Source organism: Mercenaria mercenaria, unplaced genomic scaffold (assembly GCF_021730395.1).
Source record: "Mercenaria mercenaria strain notata unplaced genomic scaffold, MADL_Memer_1 contig_1973, whole genome shotgun sequence".
In the NCBI taxonomy this organism is placed as follows: Eukaryota; Metazoa; Mollusca; class Bivalvia; order Venerida; family Veneridae; genus Mercenaria; species Mercenaria mercenaria.
Genome location: NW_026459997.1, coordinates 16134 through 38486, shown reverse-complemented (window position 1 = coordinate 38486; position 22353 = coordinate 16134). Strand labels below are relative to the sequence as shown.

The following is a 22353-nucleotide window of genomic DNA, read 5'->3' as shown; positions in this document are numbered from 1 at the left end:
TCTATTAAAACAAGAGTTATGACACCCTTAAATTAATCGAAATTGTTTTATCTCAAAACGTTCAATAGGGGAGTCCACATTTATTAAGAAGTCGTTAAAATGTGTACAAAAGCGTATCACAGGCACATGATCTCGAACAAATTTGATTATGAGCGTACAAACACAAGAACTATAGGCTTCGAAAGAGTCCAGATTACGACATTTCATATCGTTTGCATACTACAGTTAATATTTCAATAACAATATCGATGGAACTTATACAAAGTGTGTATTGCTGTAAGATTTTGAAAAAGTTTTGTAATGGGCTTGATTACTTCGATAACCTATGGCGACCGTTGTACTTAAATATAGTTGTTTTTTTTTTGTTGGGTTTAACGTTGCACCGACACAATTTAGGTCATATGGAGAATTTTCAGCTTTGATGGTGGAGGAAGACCCCACGTGCCCCTACTGCCCCCCACGCCCTCCCCCCCACCCCTGGGAATTATTTTATCACTGGCGAGCACCTGGGTAGAACCACCGACCTTCTGTAGGACAGCTGGATGGATTCCTCACATCACCCCGAGTGATGCTCTCCGTGAGGGGCAAGTGATTTGAAGTCAGCGACATTTACCACTCGGCCACGGAGGCCCCCTCTTAAATTCCAATAGTCTTAGAATACATATTTCTAAAAGATCACTTACAAGTCGGATAATTAGAAAAATTCTCAGATAACACCGGACTTATAGCAAATGATTGAGTTAAATTTGCTGTATGGCCATTTCAATAAAAATGTAAAAGTCTTCAATGACTTGCTTTCTTAAAAAGTTTAGTGTATCTTCGAGCTATATAGTAGAGGTGGTACCTACCCAAGCTGATATAAGGGGAACAACTTCTAATTGACCAGTAAACTGAAGCCAACATGAAACAGGGGTCAAAAGTGAATGATTAATATTATTAATTATTTCCCAACGACTGATAGGCAGACGAAATATGAGCTACATTTGTTTAAAACTCTTTTTATTCGATATACAACATGCACACTTTTCTCATGGCTTACTCTGACAGTTATTTTGTAAGTTATGCTGTGGGCTTATAGAAAGTTCAGCAGTGCATCAAAATAAAGAAAACGCATAAATTCCATTCAAGAAATTTTACCGAACGTAAACTTGTGTATTTAAATTTTGGCTTTTAGTTATTCTTTGTACATGTACTCAATGATGATAACTTGGTTTACACAAAATTTGATATAAAATTTAAATGTATATCCAACAACGAGAAATTACAAAATAAGTAGACTGTTATTATTTTCACTATTTCAATTAATCATTTGAAGTGTCTCTCCTGCTTTACTCATTTTTAAAGCATTTCTCTGACTGTTCCAGTACTTGCTGCAAACAGAATAATACAAAGGTTCACTGTCATCAAATGTAATATTTATATTTTATATGTTATAGTAGCGGATCTGTAACGATACCTAAGCAATTTGGCATTCTCTCGAAGAAACTATAGCTTAAAGCTTAGAATGTATATATGACACTGAAAGATGATTATAGGGGGTAAAAATAAAAGTTAGATACTGGTAAAAATGCAAGAAGAATGTAAATCTTCTGCATTATTTCAAAAGCGTTGTAACGGTTTACTACCTTTTGCACAACAATTTTGGTTATTGATAAGAATATTTTGCAAAAATCTTATGTCAATAAGTTTGTACTTGTCTCTTTCAGAGTAATCACTTTTGATGGATTTGTGAGGGAAATCATTTTTCGTTTAAAATATGTGGGTTAGCTCCTTTAACGCGATCTTTGCTTTCCAAAAAAACAACAACTGAAAAATGCCGATATAGCATAAGGAGAATACGTAATTTGCCAATTTTCGATACAGGTCATCTCCCTTAAAACAAATTGTAAGATTTCCATAAGTTGTTGCAAAAAAATGTAAGCTGGTAACTTAAGATATTCACATCAATTTACATTACACAAATTAAAAAAACAGGTTTTTGTGAGGGGTGCGGAGGCGCCCATTTACAATTATATCGACAAGTTTAACCTGCATTGAGTGCAACTTTCAGGTCAACTTTGGTATGGTTTTTGTAAGCTTATAATAAAGAGCATGTGATTCTCTTTCACTCAGGATTTTTTCATGAATTTTAGACTCTTGGCTTTTGAATTTACTAAAAGACAAAAAAAGTTCAGTTTAGGCTCTTTCGGACTAAACTTGCACTATACTTTATTTGTCTACCTGTGGAGACTTTAAATATCGACTATAATTAGAGAAACCCCATAGTCAATGAAAAACTGTCAATACAGCAGCTGTCCACTTTGCTGAGGATAATTTTAGAATGTCATTTTTAAAATATTAAATGGTTCTTGTTTTACTCGGAGAAGAGGAAAAACATAAATATATTTAATACATTGGAGCACTTAGCTTTCATTTCACTCTGAAAACAAACCTGTATTTTTATGTATCATTTCTGCATAAAGGGCTCTACGCTTGTATTGCAACGAACGTAAAAGATCCCATACTGTAGGTATCTTTTTATTTTCAAGAAGTTGAAAAAATGCTTAAATAGAATTAACCATTTAGTACGTTTGCGTGTAAGATCCAGCGTTATTGTAACAAATACCGTGGGTCACTACATAATGTCAATATTTCAACTCTATGTTCTCTATGTTTCTCAATAATGTATACCTGTTTATCAGACACGGTCAATATTCATGTTAACGACTGTTATCCTGTACAACCATATAAAATGTAGTATATAAAAATTATACCCTTAGTTGCATATAAGACAAATTTAAACATATGGACAAACTTTTAGGAACTTTTGTTTTCAAATTAAACACAGGTTTTCAGTGCTTTTGTATGAAATGACTTTTCAGTAAGAAAGAAAAGGCAGCTAAATCATCATTTAGTAAATGTTAGTCTGGCTTTCGACTAGGTAATGTTTTTTATTAGCTCACCTGTCACAAAGTGACAAGGTGAGCTTTTGTGATCGCGCAGCGTCCGTCGTCCGTGCGTGCGTGCGTCCGTCCGTGCGTAAACATTTGCTTGTGACTACCCTAGAGGTCACATTTTTCATGGGGTATTTATGAAAATTGGTCAGAATGTTCACCTTGATGATATCTAGGTCAAGTTCGAAATTGAGTCACTTGCCCTCAAAAACTAGGTCAGTAGGTCAAATAATAGAAAAACCTTGTGACCTCTCTAAAGGCCACATTTTCATGAGATCTGTATGAAAGTTGGTCTGAATGTTCATCTTGATGATATCTAGGTCAAGTTCGAAACTGGGTCACGTGCGGTCAAAAATTAGGTCAGTAGGTCTAAAAATAGAAAAACCTTGTGACCTCTCTAGAGGCCATATTTTTCAAAGATCTTCATGAAAATTGGTCAGAATGTTCATTTTGATGATATCTAGGTCAAATTTGAAACTGGGTCACGTGCCATCAAAAACTAGGTCAGTAGGTCAAAAAATAGAAAAACCTTGTGACCTCTCTAAAGGCCATATTTTTCATGGGATCTGTATGAAAGTTGGTCTGAATGTACATCTTGATGATATCTAGGTCAAGTTCGAAACTGGGTCACGTGTGGTTAAAAACTAGATCAGTAGGTTTAAAAATAGAAAAACCTTGTGACCTCTCTAGAGGCCATACTTGTGAATGGATCTTCATAAAAATTAATCAGAATGTTTACCTTGATGATATCTAGGTCAAGTTCGAAAGTGGGTCACGTGCCTTCAAAAAGTAGGTCAGTAGGTCAAATAATAGAAAAACCTTGTGACCTCTCTAGAGGCCATATTTTTCATGGGATCTGTGTGAAAGTTGGTCTGAATGTTTATCTCAATGATATATAAGTCGAGTTTGAAACTGGGTCAACTGCGGTCAAACACTAGGTCAGTAGGTCTTAAAATAGAAAAACCTTGTGACCTCTCTAATGGCCATACCCTTAAATGGATCTTCATGAAAGTTGGTCAGAATGTTCATCTTGATGATATTTAGGTCAAATTTGAAACTAGGTCACGTGCCATCACAAACTAGGTCAGTAGGTCAAATAATAATAAGACCTTGAGACCTCTCTAGAGGCCATACTTTTCATGGGATCTATATGAAAGTTGGTCTGAATGTTCATCTTGATGATATCTAGGTCAAGTTCGAAACTGGATTAACTGCCTTTAAAAACTAGGTCAGTAGGTCTAAAATTAGAAAAATCTTTTGACCTCTCTAGAGGCCATATTTTTCAATGGATCTTGATGTAAATTGGTCTGAATGTTCACCTTGATGATATCTAGGTCAGTTTGGAAACTGGGTCACGTGCGGTCAAAAACTAGGCCAGTAGGTATAAAAATAGAAAAACCTTGTGACCTCTCTAGAGGCCATATTTTTCATGAGATCTTCATGAAAATTAGTGAGAATGTCCACCTTGATGATATCTAGGTCAAGTTCAAAACAGGGTCACGTACCTTCGAAAACTAGGTCAATAGGTCAAATAATAGAAAAACCTTTTTTTAATGGATCTTCATGAAAATTGGTCAGAATTTTTATCTTGATGATATCTAGGTCAAGTTCAAAACTGGGTCACATGAGATCAAAAACTAGGTTACTATGTCAAATAATAGAAGAAACGACGTCGTACTCAAAACTGGGTCATGTGGGAACAGGTGTGCGATTCAGGAACATCATGGTCCTCTTGTCTTAAAAAAATCATTTCATTATATATTCTAACTTGATCTTTATTGGTTCTGATAACCTATGTTTGGCACACATACAAAATTTGAAAGCTTCAGGAGTTATCTCCTGTGAACAAGTCATTAGGGTCTGAATACAGACTAAGTAAGTGACAAAAGTGACCGTATCTTTCCTTTTATATTTGTGCAGCATTTCAGCAGATAGCCGGAAATCATATGTATTTTAATTTTTATAGCCATCGCCTGGTGTTTAAGGAACAGAAGTCGTATACATGAATTAAAAGAAACATACAGAGCTAAGCAGCTTGAGAAGGGAATGACAGACAAATATGATATGGACACTTCCTACGATGCTATGATAGCATCTGCTGTACCTTCAGACAGGTACGTTTTCCTTTTTTATTTGCCTTTTCCATTTTTCAATATTTAAGTATTTATATTTTAGCAAATTAAATACAAATCTAATTGTTTATATAAAACAACGCAATGAAATGAAAAACTATCTTGATCATTGAACATGATTTATGATCAAACCTATACTCCTCCGATTTGCCGTGACCCCAGTTTCACGGATGAGCAACTCAATTAGGCACATGTAAATACAGCGTTGTCAAGGAACAGCAACAAAAAATTCTTAAAAATATACGACTTCAGGCGCGTAAGGTGACCTTACAGCTACTACCAGTGAACATTATTTACTGCGACGTATAGCCATATATAAAATATGGTGAACATCTTTAACATAATTCGCACATCCATTAAGGAGCAATGGTATGCAATGTGGGCAGCTGACATGTGTTATACTTCACTTGCATTTCCCTAATAAAATTTCCTAATTTTTTAATGTAAAAGATAAAAGGTAAGGGTAGATTTCCCGGAAGCACAGAGCACCCCAAACAAAGCCATGTAAAATCATGATGCTAAACCCTACAGATAGCACATAAAGTAAGTCTAAAAATAAGTGTTAGGTTCCAACGTTAGCCATTATACATCATGATGTATTATCCCTAAAACAACACCTAAGTCATATACTTTTTATGGATACCATGTTGTTTCATGCTAACAGGGAAAACCTAACATCTGTTTTTACTCAAAAGTTGAAAATAAATTTAACTTTTCCAATAATCATTTTACTATTTCATTTCATATATATTCAGTATAACAAAGGCCTTGGGCATGTTAGCATGCATTATTTATAAAAAAGTATGTTTTTTTTTTCAAAACGCGAATCCCATAGTTGTTTTACGTGATTCATGTACTATGTATACTGAAAGCATATGATCAGTAATTTAACATTTTTATATAGAATTTAATCAGTCACAACTTTCATAGAAACGTGTTGACTCTGTCCTTGGTTACAATGGCAGTGGGTCAAAAAAGCTTAAAACACAACGGAAATAACTCAGTATAACTCAATATATTTTTGCCATTGTAAATAGTAAACATAATATGCACAGTATAAACCATCTAAAATATTTACTACTGAAAGATGTTCTGAAAAATGTTGGGGTGCAAAAGGAACCAAGCAAAAATGTTCATTATATTAAAGTGACAACAGATACAATGCTACGTAGACATTCAAAGACTCTTTTTGAAAACAGTGCTGCGAAGAAAATTTAGAGACTCTCAGTCTGAAGACAATATTACGTAGACACTTAGATACTCTCCATCTGAAGAAAATACTAGTTGACATTAAGAACTTGTCCATCTGAAGACAATGATATATGGACATTAAGTGTATCTTCATCTTAAGACAATGATACGAAGCAACTTAGATACTATCAATCTGAAGACAATACTATGTGACATTAAGAATCCGTCCATCTAAAGACAATGATACATAACAATTAAGTGTCTCTTTGTCTGAAGACAATGATACGTAGACGTTCAGAGACTCTCCGTCTGAAGACAATGATATGTAAACATTGTGAGGATCTCCGTCTGAAGATAATGATACGTAGACGTTCAGAGACTCTCCGTCTGAAAACAATGATACATAAACATTCTGAGGGTCTCCGTCTGAAGATAATGATACGTAAACATTTAGATACTGCATCGGAAGACAGTGATACATAAACATTCTGAGGCTTTCCGTCTGAAGATAATGATACGTAAACATTTAGATCCTACATCTGAAGACAATGATACGTAAACGTTCTGAGTCTCTCCGTCTGAAGATAATGATACGTAAGCATTTAGGTACTGCATCTGAAGACAATAATACGTAAACATTCTGAGGCTCATCGTCTGAAGATAATGATACGTAAACATTTAGATACTACATCTGAAGACAATGATACGTAAAAATTTAGATACTGCATCTGAAGACAGCACTACGTAGACATTAAGAGACTCCCTATCTGAAGACAATGATACGTAGACATTTAGACATTCTCCATCTGAAGACAGTGCTACGTAGATATTTAGAGACTTTCCATCTGAAGACAATGATACGTAGAAATTTAGAGACTATCCATCTGAAAACAGTGCCACGTATACATTTAGAGACTCTCCATCTGAAGACAGATACATATACATTTAGAGACTTTCCATCTGAAGACAGTGCCACGTATACATATAGAGACTCTGTCTGAAGACAATTCTACGTATACATTAAGAAACTCTCCATCATCGAAGACAGTGATACATAGACATTTAGAGAATTTCCATCTGAAACCAATTCCTCGTAGACATTTAGAGACTCGATCTGAATACAATGCTATGTAGACATTTTTAGAGACTCCATCTGAAAATAATGCTTTGTAGACATTAGGAGAGTCTCCATCTGAAAACAATGCTATGTAGACATTTAGAGACTCAATCCAAAGACAATGCTATTTAGACATTAAGAGAGTCTGCATATGAAGATAATGCTATATAGACATTAAGAGACTCTCCATCTGAAGACAATGACACGTAGACATTTAGAGACCTCATTTGAGGACAATGCTATGTAAACATATAGAGATTCCATCTGTAAACAATGCTGCGTAGACATTTAGAGACTCTCCGTCTGAAGACAGTGCTATGATAACTTTTAAATAATATCCATCTGAAAACAATACTATGTAGACATAAAAAGACTCTCCATCTGGAAGCGATTTTACGTTGGTATGTGATGGGTTCGCTTATGAGAGTTTTATTATATATTGTCATATTTATATTGTTACATTTGTACACGTATAAGACAGTCGACAAGAACAATACAATATGAAGTTTAAAAAACATATTTCAGCAACACAGTCCGATGTGATGAAATGTTAAAGAAACTGGTATTAATATGGAAGAAGTTCCTTGAGTCAGCTTCGTCAAATCTCAGAGATTATATAAGCCTAAAACATTTAGGTATTTTCCTGGAACTTCTCGGAACCAAAGGTACATTTATTCAGTAATATTGATGTGTATGATATGTACTAATTGATTCCTGTAAATATTCTGTAAATGTGATATGTTTGACAAGATTGTTCAGTTAATATGACAAACAACTGTGTTCCCATAAGCCTGATAATACAAATGCATTTGAAACAATGGGAGAAAGAATAGGAATATATGTTTTTACACCTTTTCGCCATTTGACGCAAGACGTAAGACACAAATATTATCTTCAACAAGTAAACACCAACATCTGTAACAGGATATTTAGGAAGCACCCGAGCAAAGTACAGATTGGGATTGATCAAGTCTGTTCATAACACGTTGTAAAATACCTAATACCCTTAAAACCTGCTTATGTTTTGAACGTTTGTTTTTACGTTATTTAAATGTTTTATTGAATTGCTGTTATCATTTCAGAAGATGAATCTTTTCAAAGGAGACTTCCACCAAATTACAACACCGAAGCACCAAATCTTATCATCTGTCCATCACGTAAACAATTCAAACATGCTTTGCAAACTTAATTTACGGACATTTATGCTATTTACAAGACTATATGGTCAAATTTGTTTCTTGTGACGTCCTAATATAATTTAAAAGTGAGACATCCGTATTTGATTTACTTTGAATCGTCTCTTTCTCCTTTTATAATAATTACTTAGAATTATGTGGAAGCCATCTAGCTAGTCTTCATGGTGCAATAATGTCCGGAATTCCCACCTCAATGTGATCGATATATGGTTTCGTGTGTCGGTGTGATTTCAGAAAAAAACCCAGAGCAAATCATATTAAACATTAAATTCTTTTAAAATTTATAAGATGCACTGGTCGAAATGAACATGAATATTTTAGCAACATACCAGTTTAATATCATAGATACTAAAAACTTTTTACAACTGAAATCATTCAGTCCACAGACAAATATTCGAAAGTCATAATGCATAATGAGGTAACGAATATTTTTCTTAACATGACTTTTATTATTTTTGTTCTAGATGAACTCCTGCAAGCCACAGTTTCTCTTTATATGACAGACCAAAACCAGATGTTACCACAAGCTGATGAAGTAGTGACCTGTTCACTCAGTACTACCTTTGAGGAGGTTAAACAACTCTCATTGTACCTTCCATTAAAAGTGTAGTGACTGAAATACATCACGATAAACTATGTTTCGAGAATATGTTTTGAACAAATATGTTGGTCTAGACTAATTTGAAAATGATATACATAGAGATATATTTCATTTTCGATTTGCATTTTTAAACACGAATGACAATCCGCATTGGAGCAGTCAAGATAGTTAGAAAGTGTATGTCTCATAGAAAGCAAGCACGCCTAGTTTCGAACCAACCTGGCGAACGTTGATGCAGCATTTTCAAAATCCAAAGCGTATGCCACCGCTTAAATACTACGAAATTAAATCGTATGGTATCCCCACGTAAATTAATTTGCCAAAGATGACACATGAACAATCGGAATAAATCTTTTGAACGTAACCTTACATGGTGCACTATTGAATTCTAAGCCTTGTTCATCTGCATTTACCAAAACATTTTATGTAAATATTTTATTATAGACGTAACTCGGTCGAAAATTAGATTTGTTATAATCTCACATAGATGAAAATGATATATCATTGAACGCCGCTGTTATTCACATTGTATTTATGGCATTCAGGTAACTGCCTATCATCAAAAGGTGAACTACTTTGAAATTATTTTGCTTGCAGGTAGATATTTTCCTACGTAGAGCTATTTTTTCCTCAAATGGAAAGATCCATTGTCTAGTCCATGCTGATCTTTTGGGCTACTATGTATGGGAAGAAATAGAGAAACGGTTAGCCGAATATCTCCGTAATAAAGACAGTACAGGTAAAAGAATTTTAAAATCTTACTGTCTCATTGTCTTTTTCTTGCACAAACCTTTTTAAATTTAACCTTTAAATAGAGTACAAGCCATCCATTATATTTTTATACATGATTTCTAAAGATTATAAGTGGGATTTATCTATAACAAATTGTTACGTTTCGAAACAAGTTGGATGTTTTAAAAGCTTGAATTTTACACAGATTAATTGCAGTTTTGGTAAAACTTGTACCTTTAAAGATCCTGCTACCTTCGCTTGTAGCCCATAGACTAGTTATAACTTATATCAAGATATTGCAATTTAACGTTGAAATTCATGAAAAACTCTGTGACTGCCTTTGTGGATCAAACAGTATGAAAACTGATCACATAATGTATAATAAGGAAATATCAATTTCACTAAGCGCAAATAAATATGATACTCATTCTGTATAAACATGAACATACAATGTATTTGAACATAAAATAAAGGAGTGGATAAAAAATGGTTAACGCTTTTAAAAGCATTCATTCATGTAGAATATTCAAAAAACAAACAAACAAGGAATCTAGTAGGATTGGACAAGAACGCAGCCTCACCGAAAAAAGAAACCACTTCAGCAATATCTGTTTGGACTCGTAAATGATTGATACTTATACGAACTTGAACAAATGTTAAATGCAAACAAATATCTGAGGCGAAGTTCTAGAATCGTATCTCAGCCGTTTTTATATTTCTTCGTTGCGTCTGGTACGCTGGTTATATTTATTAATTGATAGATCTTAGCAGTTCACAAGGTGACATTCTTCACATTACAGCACGAATAGGACTTGTCATTATTTGTTCGTCTGAGAACGAGCATACGTCAGCAGTTGTTTCTTCACTTGACAGATACAAAAGGGAATACAAACCTTTAAACGATGCCTTCGTTTCTTCATGTATTGCGGAAAAATTAAAGTTTAGTGGCAGCAAGAGCGCATCAGCTGTTGACCTTCAAAGGTACAGATTTCTACAATAAAATATTAAACGTAAACAATAAAATTTGTATCCACATAAGTATGGTATCGCGACTACATTTGTTTTGTATAGTTCTTTTTAACGTCACTCATGTAAAGTACTGTCTAAAAATTCTACAACAAAAGAGGTACTAGTATCTGAGCATTGTCACTGTACTATAGAACTTTATAAGTGAGATTCCTGTAATTTACTTATCTTTACAGTCAAATATTAATTCAAATAAGTTATTCAGTCATAAACAGTGCGATGACTTTTAAAACTAGATATGTAAAGTTGTACAATGTAGGAATAACGCATGTTTTTTCTTGTTATAACAACTGCAGATTCTCGAGGGATCGGTTGATGCCCGAGCTCGGCAGGGCGATAGTACCATCGTATCCCGAGGGATTAGGAAGATGTTATAACACAAACTGTACATTCGCTAACGCTATTCTGGCATAAAACGTGTATTTTTTTTTAAAAAAAATGAATACATTGTCCATCAACGTCATTATTATCCCCCGCCGAAGGCGGAGGGATATAGTTTTTGCGTTGTCCGTCCGTCTGTTCGTCTTTCAGTCCTTCTGTCCGTCAGTCCGGAGCCATATCTCAGAACTGGTTTGGAATATTTAAATAAAACTTCATATACATGTTCACCACTATAGGGAAATGCAGCACATTAAGTTTCAGTCAGATTGCACAAGTAACACCAGATGTATGGCCCTTAGTAGTTTCTAGTGTTAACTATATAGAGTACTATAAATATGGCAATTTCTGCTTCATAACTTGTGACATATTTGACCTAGAACTATGAAACTTGAATTAAATTTAGATCACCATAATGTGGTAGTGCACACACAATTTCGTCAGGATTTCTTTAGTAACTTCAGAGTTATTGCCCTTTAATTGTTTAAAAATCCACATATTTGTACATAACAAACTAACAAATTGGTAGAAGTTGTGTACCCACATCCAATCACCCCCACCGCCCTGGTCACACCCCCTCCCCCCGAATTTGTTTTTAAACCTTAAACCTTTCATGAATATTTATCAACATGCACAGGTGTACCCTTCCCCCACCTCGCTCCTCAACCCAGTCAGCCCCACCACCCCGATCATGCACCCCACAACATTTTTTTTATTCTTTTTTATTTTCCATCAATATTTATTATCAACATGTGAAGTTTCGTACCCTCAACCGGTCACCCCACCCCTCCCCCCACTTCCCCCTTAATTCCCTGGGGCCGAAATGCGACTATAGGCGTTATATTTTCTACCCCTGTAGCGTCGATATGCGACTATACGCGCGTTATCAGGACTCCCCAGGACGGCGATTGACGAGTATAGTCGCGGCACCGAGATCATGATGATTGCGATAAGTACTTGTTGATTTTTGATAATCTTGACAAAAGCAAAATTTCTTTGCATACTGGCTATTATTTCTTTGATGTAATAATTACTAGTTGTGCTAATAATTAGTTCCCTTGTTAAAATAAATGTCTGTAACTATGCGGTAATGTTAATGAAATAAAAAGACGATCTCCGCTGTGTTTCGTTCATACTGTATTTCAAAAGAGTAAAATAATGTCGTCGGCCAGAGATCTTTCTTAAAATGATGAAATTATTTATTTATTATCATGCTGATTCTGAAATATCAGTTCCGTCGGATGATGATTCCGACGATGCGATTCCATTATCAGATAAATGAATGGTCGGAAAATGTTAAGTTTTAGAAGGCTGAAATATTGGTACACTTACATTACATACGATACAAATGGATAAAAAAATAACACAACAAAGCATGTTTCATAAAATACAAAAAAGTATATGTAAATAAACGCATGTTTGTAACTTTAATATTTATTCAAAGATGGATGTAAATATTACAACTTAACTGTCTCAGCGCGTGACACACAACATTTGTGTACATGTTTAGAAATAGATTATACATCAAAATAAACCACTGATATTAACACAAAAACGGGTGTAAATTTATGTAATGCTGATGTAAATATTCAGTGTTAATGATGCATTTCTATTTATGGGAATTTAATGTTCAAATATCTATTAAACGCAGTTGGTGTGTTAAAATTATGAATATTCTGAAGTGAAAATTTCAATGTATATTTCAGTTTACACCCAAGTTAATCATGATTTCAGTTTACACCCAAGTTAATCCCTGCATGATTTCAACTGACTGTATGCGAGTGTGATTATGATAAGGTTAGATAATGTTCTTCGACGTCAGGTGGTAATTCTTATCCCGCCGCAGCAGGTATGTTACGATATCGGCCTCAGGGAGTTAATTGTTTATTTTTTTCATTTTGTTTCATTTTTCAAACCTTCCATGAATATTTATCGACATGTGAAGTTGTACTCCCCCCACCCCCGCGTCACCACCCACGTTCCAAATTTCTTACTTGATTGTGCTCTCTTAGGAACATCTGTTCTTTTAAATTCAAATGTAATGAAATTATTTGCTTCTTAGTAACATCCTTAACTTTTTTCTGGATATATTTCTTTGCCATTCCTCACCACAAACCCATTCGGCGGGGGATACCAATTCATCGAATTTGCTTGTTTTTCATGAAATGCGCGGGAATGTCGGCGTTGTTTTTATCACGTTGATGTCATTTTCTTTTGAATCATCCGTAATTGGGCCGTAAGACGTTTACGCTTTGCTGGTGACAAGAAGAGAACTTTTATGCTAGAATGTTGCTAGAGATGGAATAGCTTTTCCTTACACCTATAATCAGAAAATGAAGTGTTTCCGCGAAATTAAGCACCTTAGACGAATACGCGTACAATTATTAAAACATTTCCTTTTTGCTGAAAGTAGTCTTATGCATCAATATATCGAATTTTTATTCGCTTTTGATCCCGTCACATGTGTTTACATCGAAGTTAAATGGTTCAAGAAATGAGTGTATTTTTCTTTGCTGTCTGTCGAAAACTTATATATTTTATTGTTTGTGTATGTGATAGTTCAACAGTTCGAGTTATCCGCTCCAAAAGAAGTGGAGTAGGAAAAACGTTGTATAAAAAGCGCAAGGAAGAAACACTTAAGCGGATGATGAAAACAGAAGAGTCATTAAGTGTGACATTGTCTCTCCATGGAAAACACATCGATGTTGATAAAATCATAGGCCTTCTACGCCCACATGCCCGTCTACCAGGACAAGAGTCTCCTCGAATTATACACATAGATGTTGCAAATGAGGTTTACTTAACGATTATTTTTTATACACATAATACAAATTCACCTTTTTTAACACTGGCTGTGTTTCAAATCATATATTTAGCAGCATAACATTATGGCTTAATGATATGTAAATATAATAATTATACAGTACAACCTGTATTAAGGGACCACCTAAAGGAAGGGCAAAACGTGGTCGCTTATCACAAATGGTCTCTTAATACAACATAATTTGTTCTTTAACAACGCAGAAAGGAACCCAAAAAATGACTTAATGCAAGCTGTCTCTCAATAGAAGTGGCCTCTCGAGCAACTTTGGTTGTATTAACTAGTCAACACTTGAAAATTTTAAGTAAGTATAGAATGAAACATATAAAATCTGGTTCACCTTTCTATAGGTATATGCAAAACAAGAGCTGGACTACATGCTTTTCAACTTGATGATACTAGGTCGTGTAGTTACTTCCACTGGATTGGTTTGGAAGAAAAACCATTTAGATCTTTACCTAATAGAAAGACTTGAAATGATCAGTCCTGAAGAAGTAAGATTTTGAAAAATCGTTACGTGTCTTAGGAATTAGTATTTCTAAATCAAACATAACAGAGTGTTTTATTTTTTTGAAAAGATATATGCAACGTTTATTGCTATGTGTTTTACCTTCCTGCTTGGAAGGAAATTGTATTTTTGATAACGCTGATACTTGTTTCATTAAATTTGTTTAGATATAGGTTAAAGGCTTTTTTAATGTTGAAATAAAACTTACGCACCTTTTCTGAAGTTAAACCTAACAAAAAAAAAATATCTTGCAAATCTTAATTTCTCAAACAGATACCCGAAAACGCTTGTCAGATATTCAGATTTCTGCCATACGTCACTTGCCTGTCACCTCAAGATTGTTTGGACGTATACGAAGGAAAAATTACACCAGGTTGAATTATAATTAATTTGTAAACTAATATAATGTGATATTTAATTGGCCAAACAATGCATCACTTTTTAGAAACGCACTTTCAAGCAGATATATTCATTAAATTGTAAAATAAGACATGATTAAATTCTAAATGTCAGAATTAAATTCTTCTTGCTTCGTTTTCTTGCTCAGCTGTCTTTAGTAATCAGAATAAAATTAAACGCAATACTTTTTCATAGATCCGAACGTAGATGATCAACTGTTTGACCAAATGTTGTTCGAGAGTGATTTGTACCAGAAGACATACATTTACTTAAAACAGTTGGAACGTGGTGTCAAGAACATAAACATACGTTCTAGTTTTAGAGCTGCTTCACCGTCTAAAAGCGAATGCCTCAAAACATTGTTACGGTATTATTTTTATGAAAAGATTTTGTTGATACACACAATATTTTGTTACTAGAGTCAGTTACGAAAAACTATGAAGTTCTATATTCCTACTTTTATCTTGAGTTGATACCCAGATTATAGAAAATATATGTGCATGTTTTGCAAAATCGTCAACAAAAATAAAAGAAAATCCTATCAAGTTATTCTATTCTTCCTAAGAAATACGCAAGCTTCGTCTTATTAAACTACCATGTGTCATAAATTTTCATTTCAGACAGTGCCGTGTGAAACATCCTTCATGGTCAGAACTTTACCATTTTGTTCTGTTTTTGCGAACGCAGTTAAGAGACTTCGAGCGAAACGTATTTGTCAGTGATGTGTTGGCAAAGGAGTTGCCAGGCTTCTCAACATTTGTTTTAAAATTTCTGTTACAAATGTCACAGGTAAGTTATCACGCTAAGAAAAGTATTATTCGGACTCATATAAGTGACTTCCATTGAGCAGATTATATAAATAGCAAAGTACACCTAATGCCATTGTTGTTCTTAAATGTCGCGGGTATCTTGACGATCCATTTTTCTATGTCACGGGCTTCGGTCTACAGGCGGACATATATATATGACTAAGAAATATTGGTAATTTTGACATTTCCAATATTGAAAGTTTGTCTATGAAATAGGGATTATGCTGTTCTTTTTCCGTGTTATAATATCTGCAGAATTCCGTGCGATTGGTGGGTGCCCAAGCAAAATAAACATGCGCTAACACTATACTAGTAGAAAATGTGTGAAAAGCTAGAAAATAAATATATTTTCTATCATTAAATGTTCAGGTAATGCGCGGGGATTTCAGCGTTGTTTTATCACGTCGACGTCATTTATAACTGCATTATCCATTATGGGACCATAATACGCTTACGCCACGGAACAGCGTAAACAGCACGTTTATGCTTCTGTTTAAACACCTCATACAGACGACAAAAAACCCAGCAGTTTTATGCTAGAATACATGTACAGTAACAAACATTTCATGTATCAGTAAACGAGTGCATATCGGTGACCAACAGGTAGTTAACGCTTTTCAGTAATAGTTGGTAAAAGTTACAGGATCCCTCATTCGAATTATTACCAAATACTGTTGAAATCCTTCTTACTAATGTCTATTCACAACAGAATTGCCATTGTTGCATTTTTCTATCACTTGGATGTTTTTCAGCATAATACCGGGTATCGTAGCGGCTTTTATTTTCGCGCAACCGTTCGAAATCTGGACAGTCAAACCTGACGGATTCTTTTTTCATGTCTCAAAACCGATTAATTTACGGTACTTTTATCTTTATAAACTCCAATGAGTTTATACCTGTAGACAGAAACTCGCGACATAGAAAAATAGATCGTCTTGAAATCCATAACATTTAAGAGAAAATGGCAATAGGCCTAAATTGCTATTTATAAAACTTGTTCAAGGATAGTCAATTATTTCAGTCCGAATAACACTATATTGTCAAAATTAGTAAAAAATGGAACAGTCGTATCAATTCGTAAATTTCTAACCTGCTTTCGTGACGGAAAAAAACACAGAAATATTCCTGAAATCGTTAATATTTTTCGTTAAAAATATGTTGTTGGTGAAATATTCTACAATAATTCTGTTAAACCTTTAACAATTTTACACAGAGAACTTGTTTTGTGAGTTGGTTTTTTTCAGCATTTCATATCATTTCATTTTAGTTTTGAAGGACTGACAACACCAAACTGGTCTTCAGGGTCAAGCTTAGTGTGTAATATATAAAATAAAACATACAGGATAGGGTTGCAGGGGAAATATTAATATTTATAAACAATAGACAAATATTTCATCGTTATACTTCCTAACGTTCATGCTGAATTAAGGTTTGAATGCCAAATAATTTATTCGTAAAGTTAGTAATGCAGACGAGAGCAGCAGGAGATACCCCTTCTCATTAGTTCTAGTAAAGATGTTGATCTCCAATTCGTTTGCAGTTATTTGCAATGTTCAGTAAGCGCGAACTCTAAAAAAATCAACAACATATTTTGTTTTGACAAAGGAAAAACCTATAGGCAAATGCACAATGCCTTACGATGAACCATCATAATTTATTTATAGCAATCTCTATAAAGTTCAAGTGCAAACTTTTCTTTATTTTCTGAAATATAATAGATCTTCAAAAAAAGTAAATGAGACAAGAGTTACTCAGAAACTAAATCTTGTGCAATAGCCCACCATCTAAAATGTTCTAAAACCTGTATAAAACGAGCCAATGTATGCCCTATGTTATACCTTTATTTCTCTTGTAGAAACTGTTAATACTAACGCAAAACATACATTTAAGTATGAAACATGCTTGATTCATATGCTGTATTTATAAAGGGAAATGTTACTTAATGCAGTTTAATGCCACCATTAAGAAGCACTAAATATTTTGTAGTGCTAATTAGCTGTGTATGATTAATATTATAAACATTTACCTATAATTGTTATTTAAAAAAATAAAAAAAACTCTGAATTACCAAAATAGATATAATATATAAACAAAATTAGACGTTAACAACATACAATTAATTACTGAATCAACCAAGTGGATAGATTAATCTAAAATTGAATGCTTTCTTCTGACGGATTCTTATTTTGATTATTAGAGGTAGCATGTGATCAACATACAACATAAGCTTCAAATTCATGTGTGACTGAGTGGTTAAGGTCGCTGACTTCAAATCACTTGCCCCTCATCGATTTTGGTTCGAGCCTCACTTCGAGCGTTGAATTCTTCATGTGAGGAAGCCATCCAGCTGGCTTACGGAAGGTCGGTGGTTCTACCGAGGTACCCGCTCGTGATAAAATAATGCATGGAGGGGCACCTGGGGTCTTCCTCCACCATCAAAGCTGGAAAGTCGCCATATGACCTATAATTGTGTCGGTGCGACGTTAAACCTGACCAAAAAGGGTGGGAATCGAACCTGGGTAGCCGCGGCAATAAACATTTTCCAGGGGTCTTGACCAGTACACCACGGAGGATAGACTAGCTAATAAAGAATTTGTTACAAAATTTAAACTTTTGTAATTTTTCTTTTATTGGCCGGGTTTTCGAAGAAAAATCCGGCTTGTAGAATAGGTCTGTCCGGGCAAATGGGCGGGCGGGCGGATGGATGGAATAATGAGTCTCATGTTAACCTTTTTGTTCATTCATATTTCTCAACAACTACTTATCCAAACTTCAAGAAACTTGGTCAGAATGATCCCCTATTACCCTAGTTGGTCCAAAGTGAGAGTGGGGTCACTCTGTCAAAGGTCAAGGTCACAGGGACCTGAACATTGTGTACATGACCCCTATTGATTTCGGGGTCAAAGGGCAAGGTCGCAGGGATATAAACATTGAAAATGTTGTTTTTCTTACTTTGATATTTTTACACCAATTTATTTCTTAAATTTTATTTTCTACCTGTCCATTTCTTTTTTCCCCTTTTCCTTCAATAGTGCTTATTAATTTGGGGGTCATTTATTGTATGCCTTTATGAGAACTTTAGCTCATTATCACCTAATTTGGGAAACCCGGCCAAAACGCCGTCAGGCGTTAGCTGCTTGTTATTCTATGTAATAGTGATGCCAGTCTATTTTAGAGATTTTCTCAGAGAACTGATTGTAATATTATCAGTCTATGAAATTGGACATAGGATATAGACTGGCTACATTTACAAACGTAAAAAAATTATATATATATAAAAAATATCATGGTCTAAGAAGCTAGTCTACACGAAGGTTAATATTAAGCATTAGAATTAAGGCAGTTTACCTTTGGTACGCCATTACAAACGCTTTTCAATTTTGAATGGAAAAATTAGTAAAATCAACTAACTCATATCTTTTCGTAATTTATAACCTGTTAGTAACTAAGTTTCAACGCCTTCAAAAGAAATATAGCAATAATTTTCTGATATCTGTTTTTTTTTCTTTTTTGTCGTCGTACGATCTGGAGGTCAGTCCCTTTAAACTTTTACAAGTAAAGTTATCACGTCATTGGTATGACACAGCCAGGGGTCAAATTAAGATCTCCTGCGAACAAAGCAGACACAGATAACCATTGAGTTATTGTGCCATTATATCTCCTGTAACTGTTTATTTATTGTTTTATATTTTGATGCCTATTTTGGAAGCTTAAAGTTAAGACTGCAATCAAGCATGTATTAAGTGGCTGTTTAAAGCAGGTGACTGCTTAAGACAAGTTGAAATTGGAACATAAAGTCAGTTTGAGAAGTTAGCTGATTGGCTCCTTAAGACAGGTTGCTCCTTTAAGCATGAAGGCAGGTTCAATTGTAGTCACTTTCAAAATAAATGTGGAGTGTCTGTACATACATACTGGTACATGTTATCAAGGGGGTCAGAGGTAGACTAGCCACTAGACTGATAATAAAGAATTTGTCACAATAGATTTTGTGATCTCCATTTTTAAAGTAATATTGACAATATTAATGCCAGTATATTTTACTGATATTCTCAGGGAACTGAATATTATATTGGACCTAGGATATAGACTGGCCATATTCACACATTAAAAAACAATTAAAAGAAATATAATGTGTTCGATACTTCTTTCAGGCTAAAATCTGATGATTTACATTTACCCAGGTATCTCTGTTACAGCTATAAGCTGAACATGGAAATATTTAGGCTGCATAATGGCATTCTAACATATAATTTTGATATACAGAATTTTGAGTAGTTTACAAACTTTGTTCAGTCAACTTTTAAATAGAAATCATTATTATTTTATGAATCATAAAAAGAGAAGCTATAAAATCTTACACTCACAAAGATCATGACATGCGAAATAAGGGGAACAAAAGTTAGTTAAAAGATTTCCTCTTAATAAAGGGATTGAAATGCTGCATTTCTACTGCTAGAATTTAATTAGGTACTGGGCAAAAGTTTAAAAGTGTTTATCTTATTTATTTTACATATACTATAGACGCAGAGAAAGCTTGAACTTTGTTTAAGCACACCTGCTTCCCAGATATGTCACATGCTACCACTGGCAAGGTCTGTTGAAACTTCCTTCTTGGATTTGAAACTAGGACTGAGTTTTTTTGTTTTTCCAATTTTTATTTCACTTCAGTACATTGACACCACGGTAATACATATATGTTCATTATATGGATACATTACTTATTAACATTACATGTTTTAACATACATATTTATCCATGTAATTCAACATAGTAAGAGGAAAAGTATACATTTAGTACATAATATCAATCCCTGAAATGTTTTTCAAATATTGATGAATGGATGGAAAAAGATAAGTGAATAATGAAATGATGGAGTGTCCTTTATAAAAACAAAAGTTGTCTGTAAAACTTTCAATGCTCGACTATTTGACTATAGGACTGAGTTTGAAGTTTCCCAGAAACATTACTCTTTATATCTATTACTTGTACTGCATGCAACTGATTTAGGGCTGGGGAAATTAAGTTGGACTTTTTAGTTATGTTTCTGTCAACAGTCATTACATTTCATTTAAGTATAATATATAAAGATATTTTATTGTGCATAGATGTAGGGAATTTAATGACCGCTGAGTAAATAAAATGCTGTCAGATGCCACATTTACAAAAACAAGAGGAAATGTTATTAGGTTTTTTTTGTCAGAAGGATAATTGCAGTGAAACAGCATGTAGGAAAAGCATGTCAGTCTACTGTCTTATAATTCACCTACTGAAGAGACATTGGTTTAGTTTGATCTTAATTCGAAGGAAAGTAGTTTCTAATACATGTCTCCAAACAGGAGTTGAGACTTGAGAGCATGGAATACATGTACATAACAGCCAAACATCTAGTTTTGACTCACTGGTCCAATTTTAATGGAATAAAAACAAAAATACACATTTTGAGTCATTTGTGTCTATAAACTGGTACTTAATGTAGCATAATTTGAAACAAAATCTTTTAAAAAGTGTTAAATTTATATTTTTTTTATTGTTGGGATAAGATTTCATTCCTATGAACTGTTTTCATAGTATTTATATCTATAATGTCTGTATTTTAAGTTTTTGACATAATCATATTGGTCACTTAAATATTGAGTCAAATTCTTTAAAAATCGTTTGCTGTTTTTTTTTCTATTGAAACGTTTGCAACTTTTCAAAATAACTGTTTCGTGTATGCACGGAGCAATCTTTTTATATTTGGCAAAAATGTTTAGCCTCAGTGTGATAGAATTCTGCGCTCGAAACCTCACACTTTTGGAATCAAATGTCATGTCAGAAACTTTGATATGAATGTAGCAATCTTACTTTTATTTTGCATAAAATTTTTCCTTTAAACGAGACGGAATGCCATGCACAAAACCCAAGCCCCCATCTGAAGTGTAAAGGTCACAATTTGGGGTAAAATTTAATCAACATATAACTAATGACATTATTCTCTTTCCATATATATTCTGTTTATAGACATTTATTTAAAGAAGTAATTCTGGTTTTAATTGCGAGTACATTCTTCAAAAGTGAGCGATTACTAAGATGATAATGTTCAAACAGGAACTAGTAGATCTATGTTCAAACATAGAAATAGAAAAAAAAAGCATTTTAAAAAGGCATTTGGTCATTAGCCATTTCATAACGATTAAACTAAGATCAACATTTTTTTAATATATATTTAGGCACTTATATTTCTCTAAAATTGCTGCTTTACATATAATTTATCAAACAAGTAACATTCTTGTAATAATTGTTTTTATATTCCAAAATATTTATTAAAGTAAGTGCAAATGGTCGGTGATGACACAAAGCTGATTCGCCGTCTTAAAGAAAAAAATACCCGAAGGTGGGGCCTCAGATATCAAAGGGAGTCAGTCAAGTCAATACTTCCTTAACAGATCTTGTCAGATGTAAAACATCAAAAATATTTAACATGCGTAATTATATCTAAATACGAATGTATTACAAATGACTAGGAAATAT

The 22353-nt window shown here is 34.0% G+C and overlaps 1 protein-coding gene across 1 annotated transcript in view; it reads left to right on the top strand.

The window, feature by feature from the left end:
• Window positions 1-22353, top strand: part of LOC128552042 (E3 ubiquitin-protein ligase rnf213-alpha-like) — a gene marked incomplete at both ends in the record, with an annotated part of 66050 nt that overhangs the window by 28346 nt on the left and 15351 nt on the right. The window contains 11 exon segments of the mRNA XM_053533041.1: window positions 4900-5047; window positions 7899-8038; window positions 8456-8530; window positions 9034-9140; window positions 9768-9909; window positions 10703-10883; window positions 13866-14100; window positions 14478-14621; window positions 14909-15008; window positions 15230-15401; window positions 15655-15823. Coding sequence (XP_053389016.1) covers window positions 4900-5047; window positions 7899-8038; window positions 8456-8530; window positions 9034-9140; window positions 9768-9909; window positions 10703-10883; window positions 13866-14100; window positions 14478-14621; window positions 14909-15008; window positions 15230-15401; window positions 15655-15823 — 1613 coding nt within the window.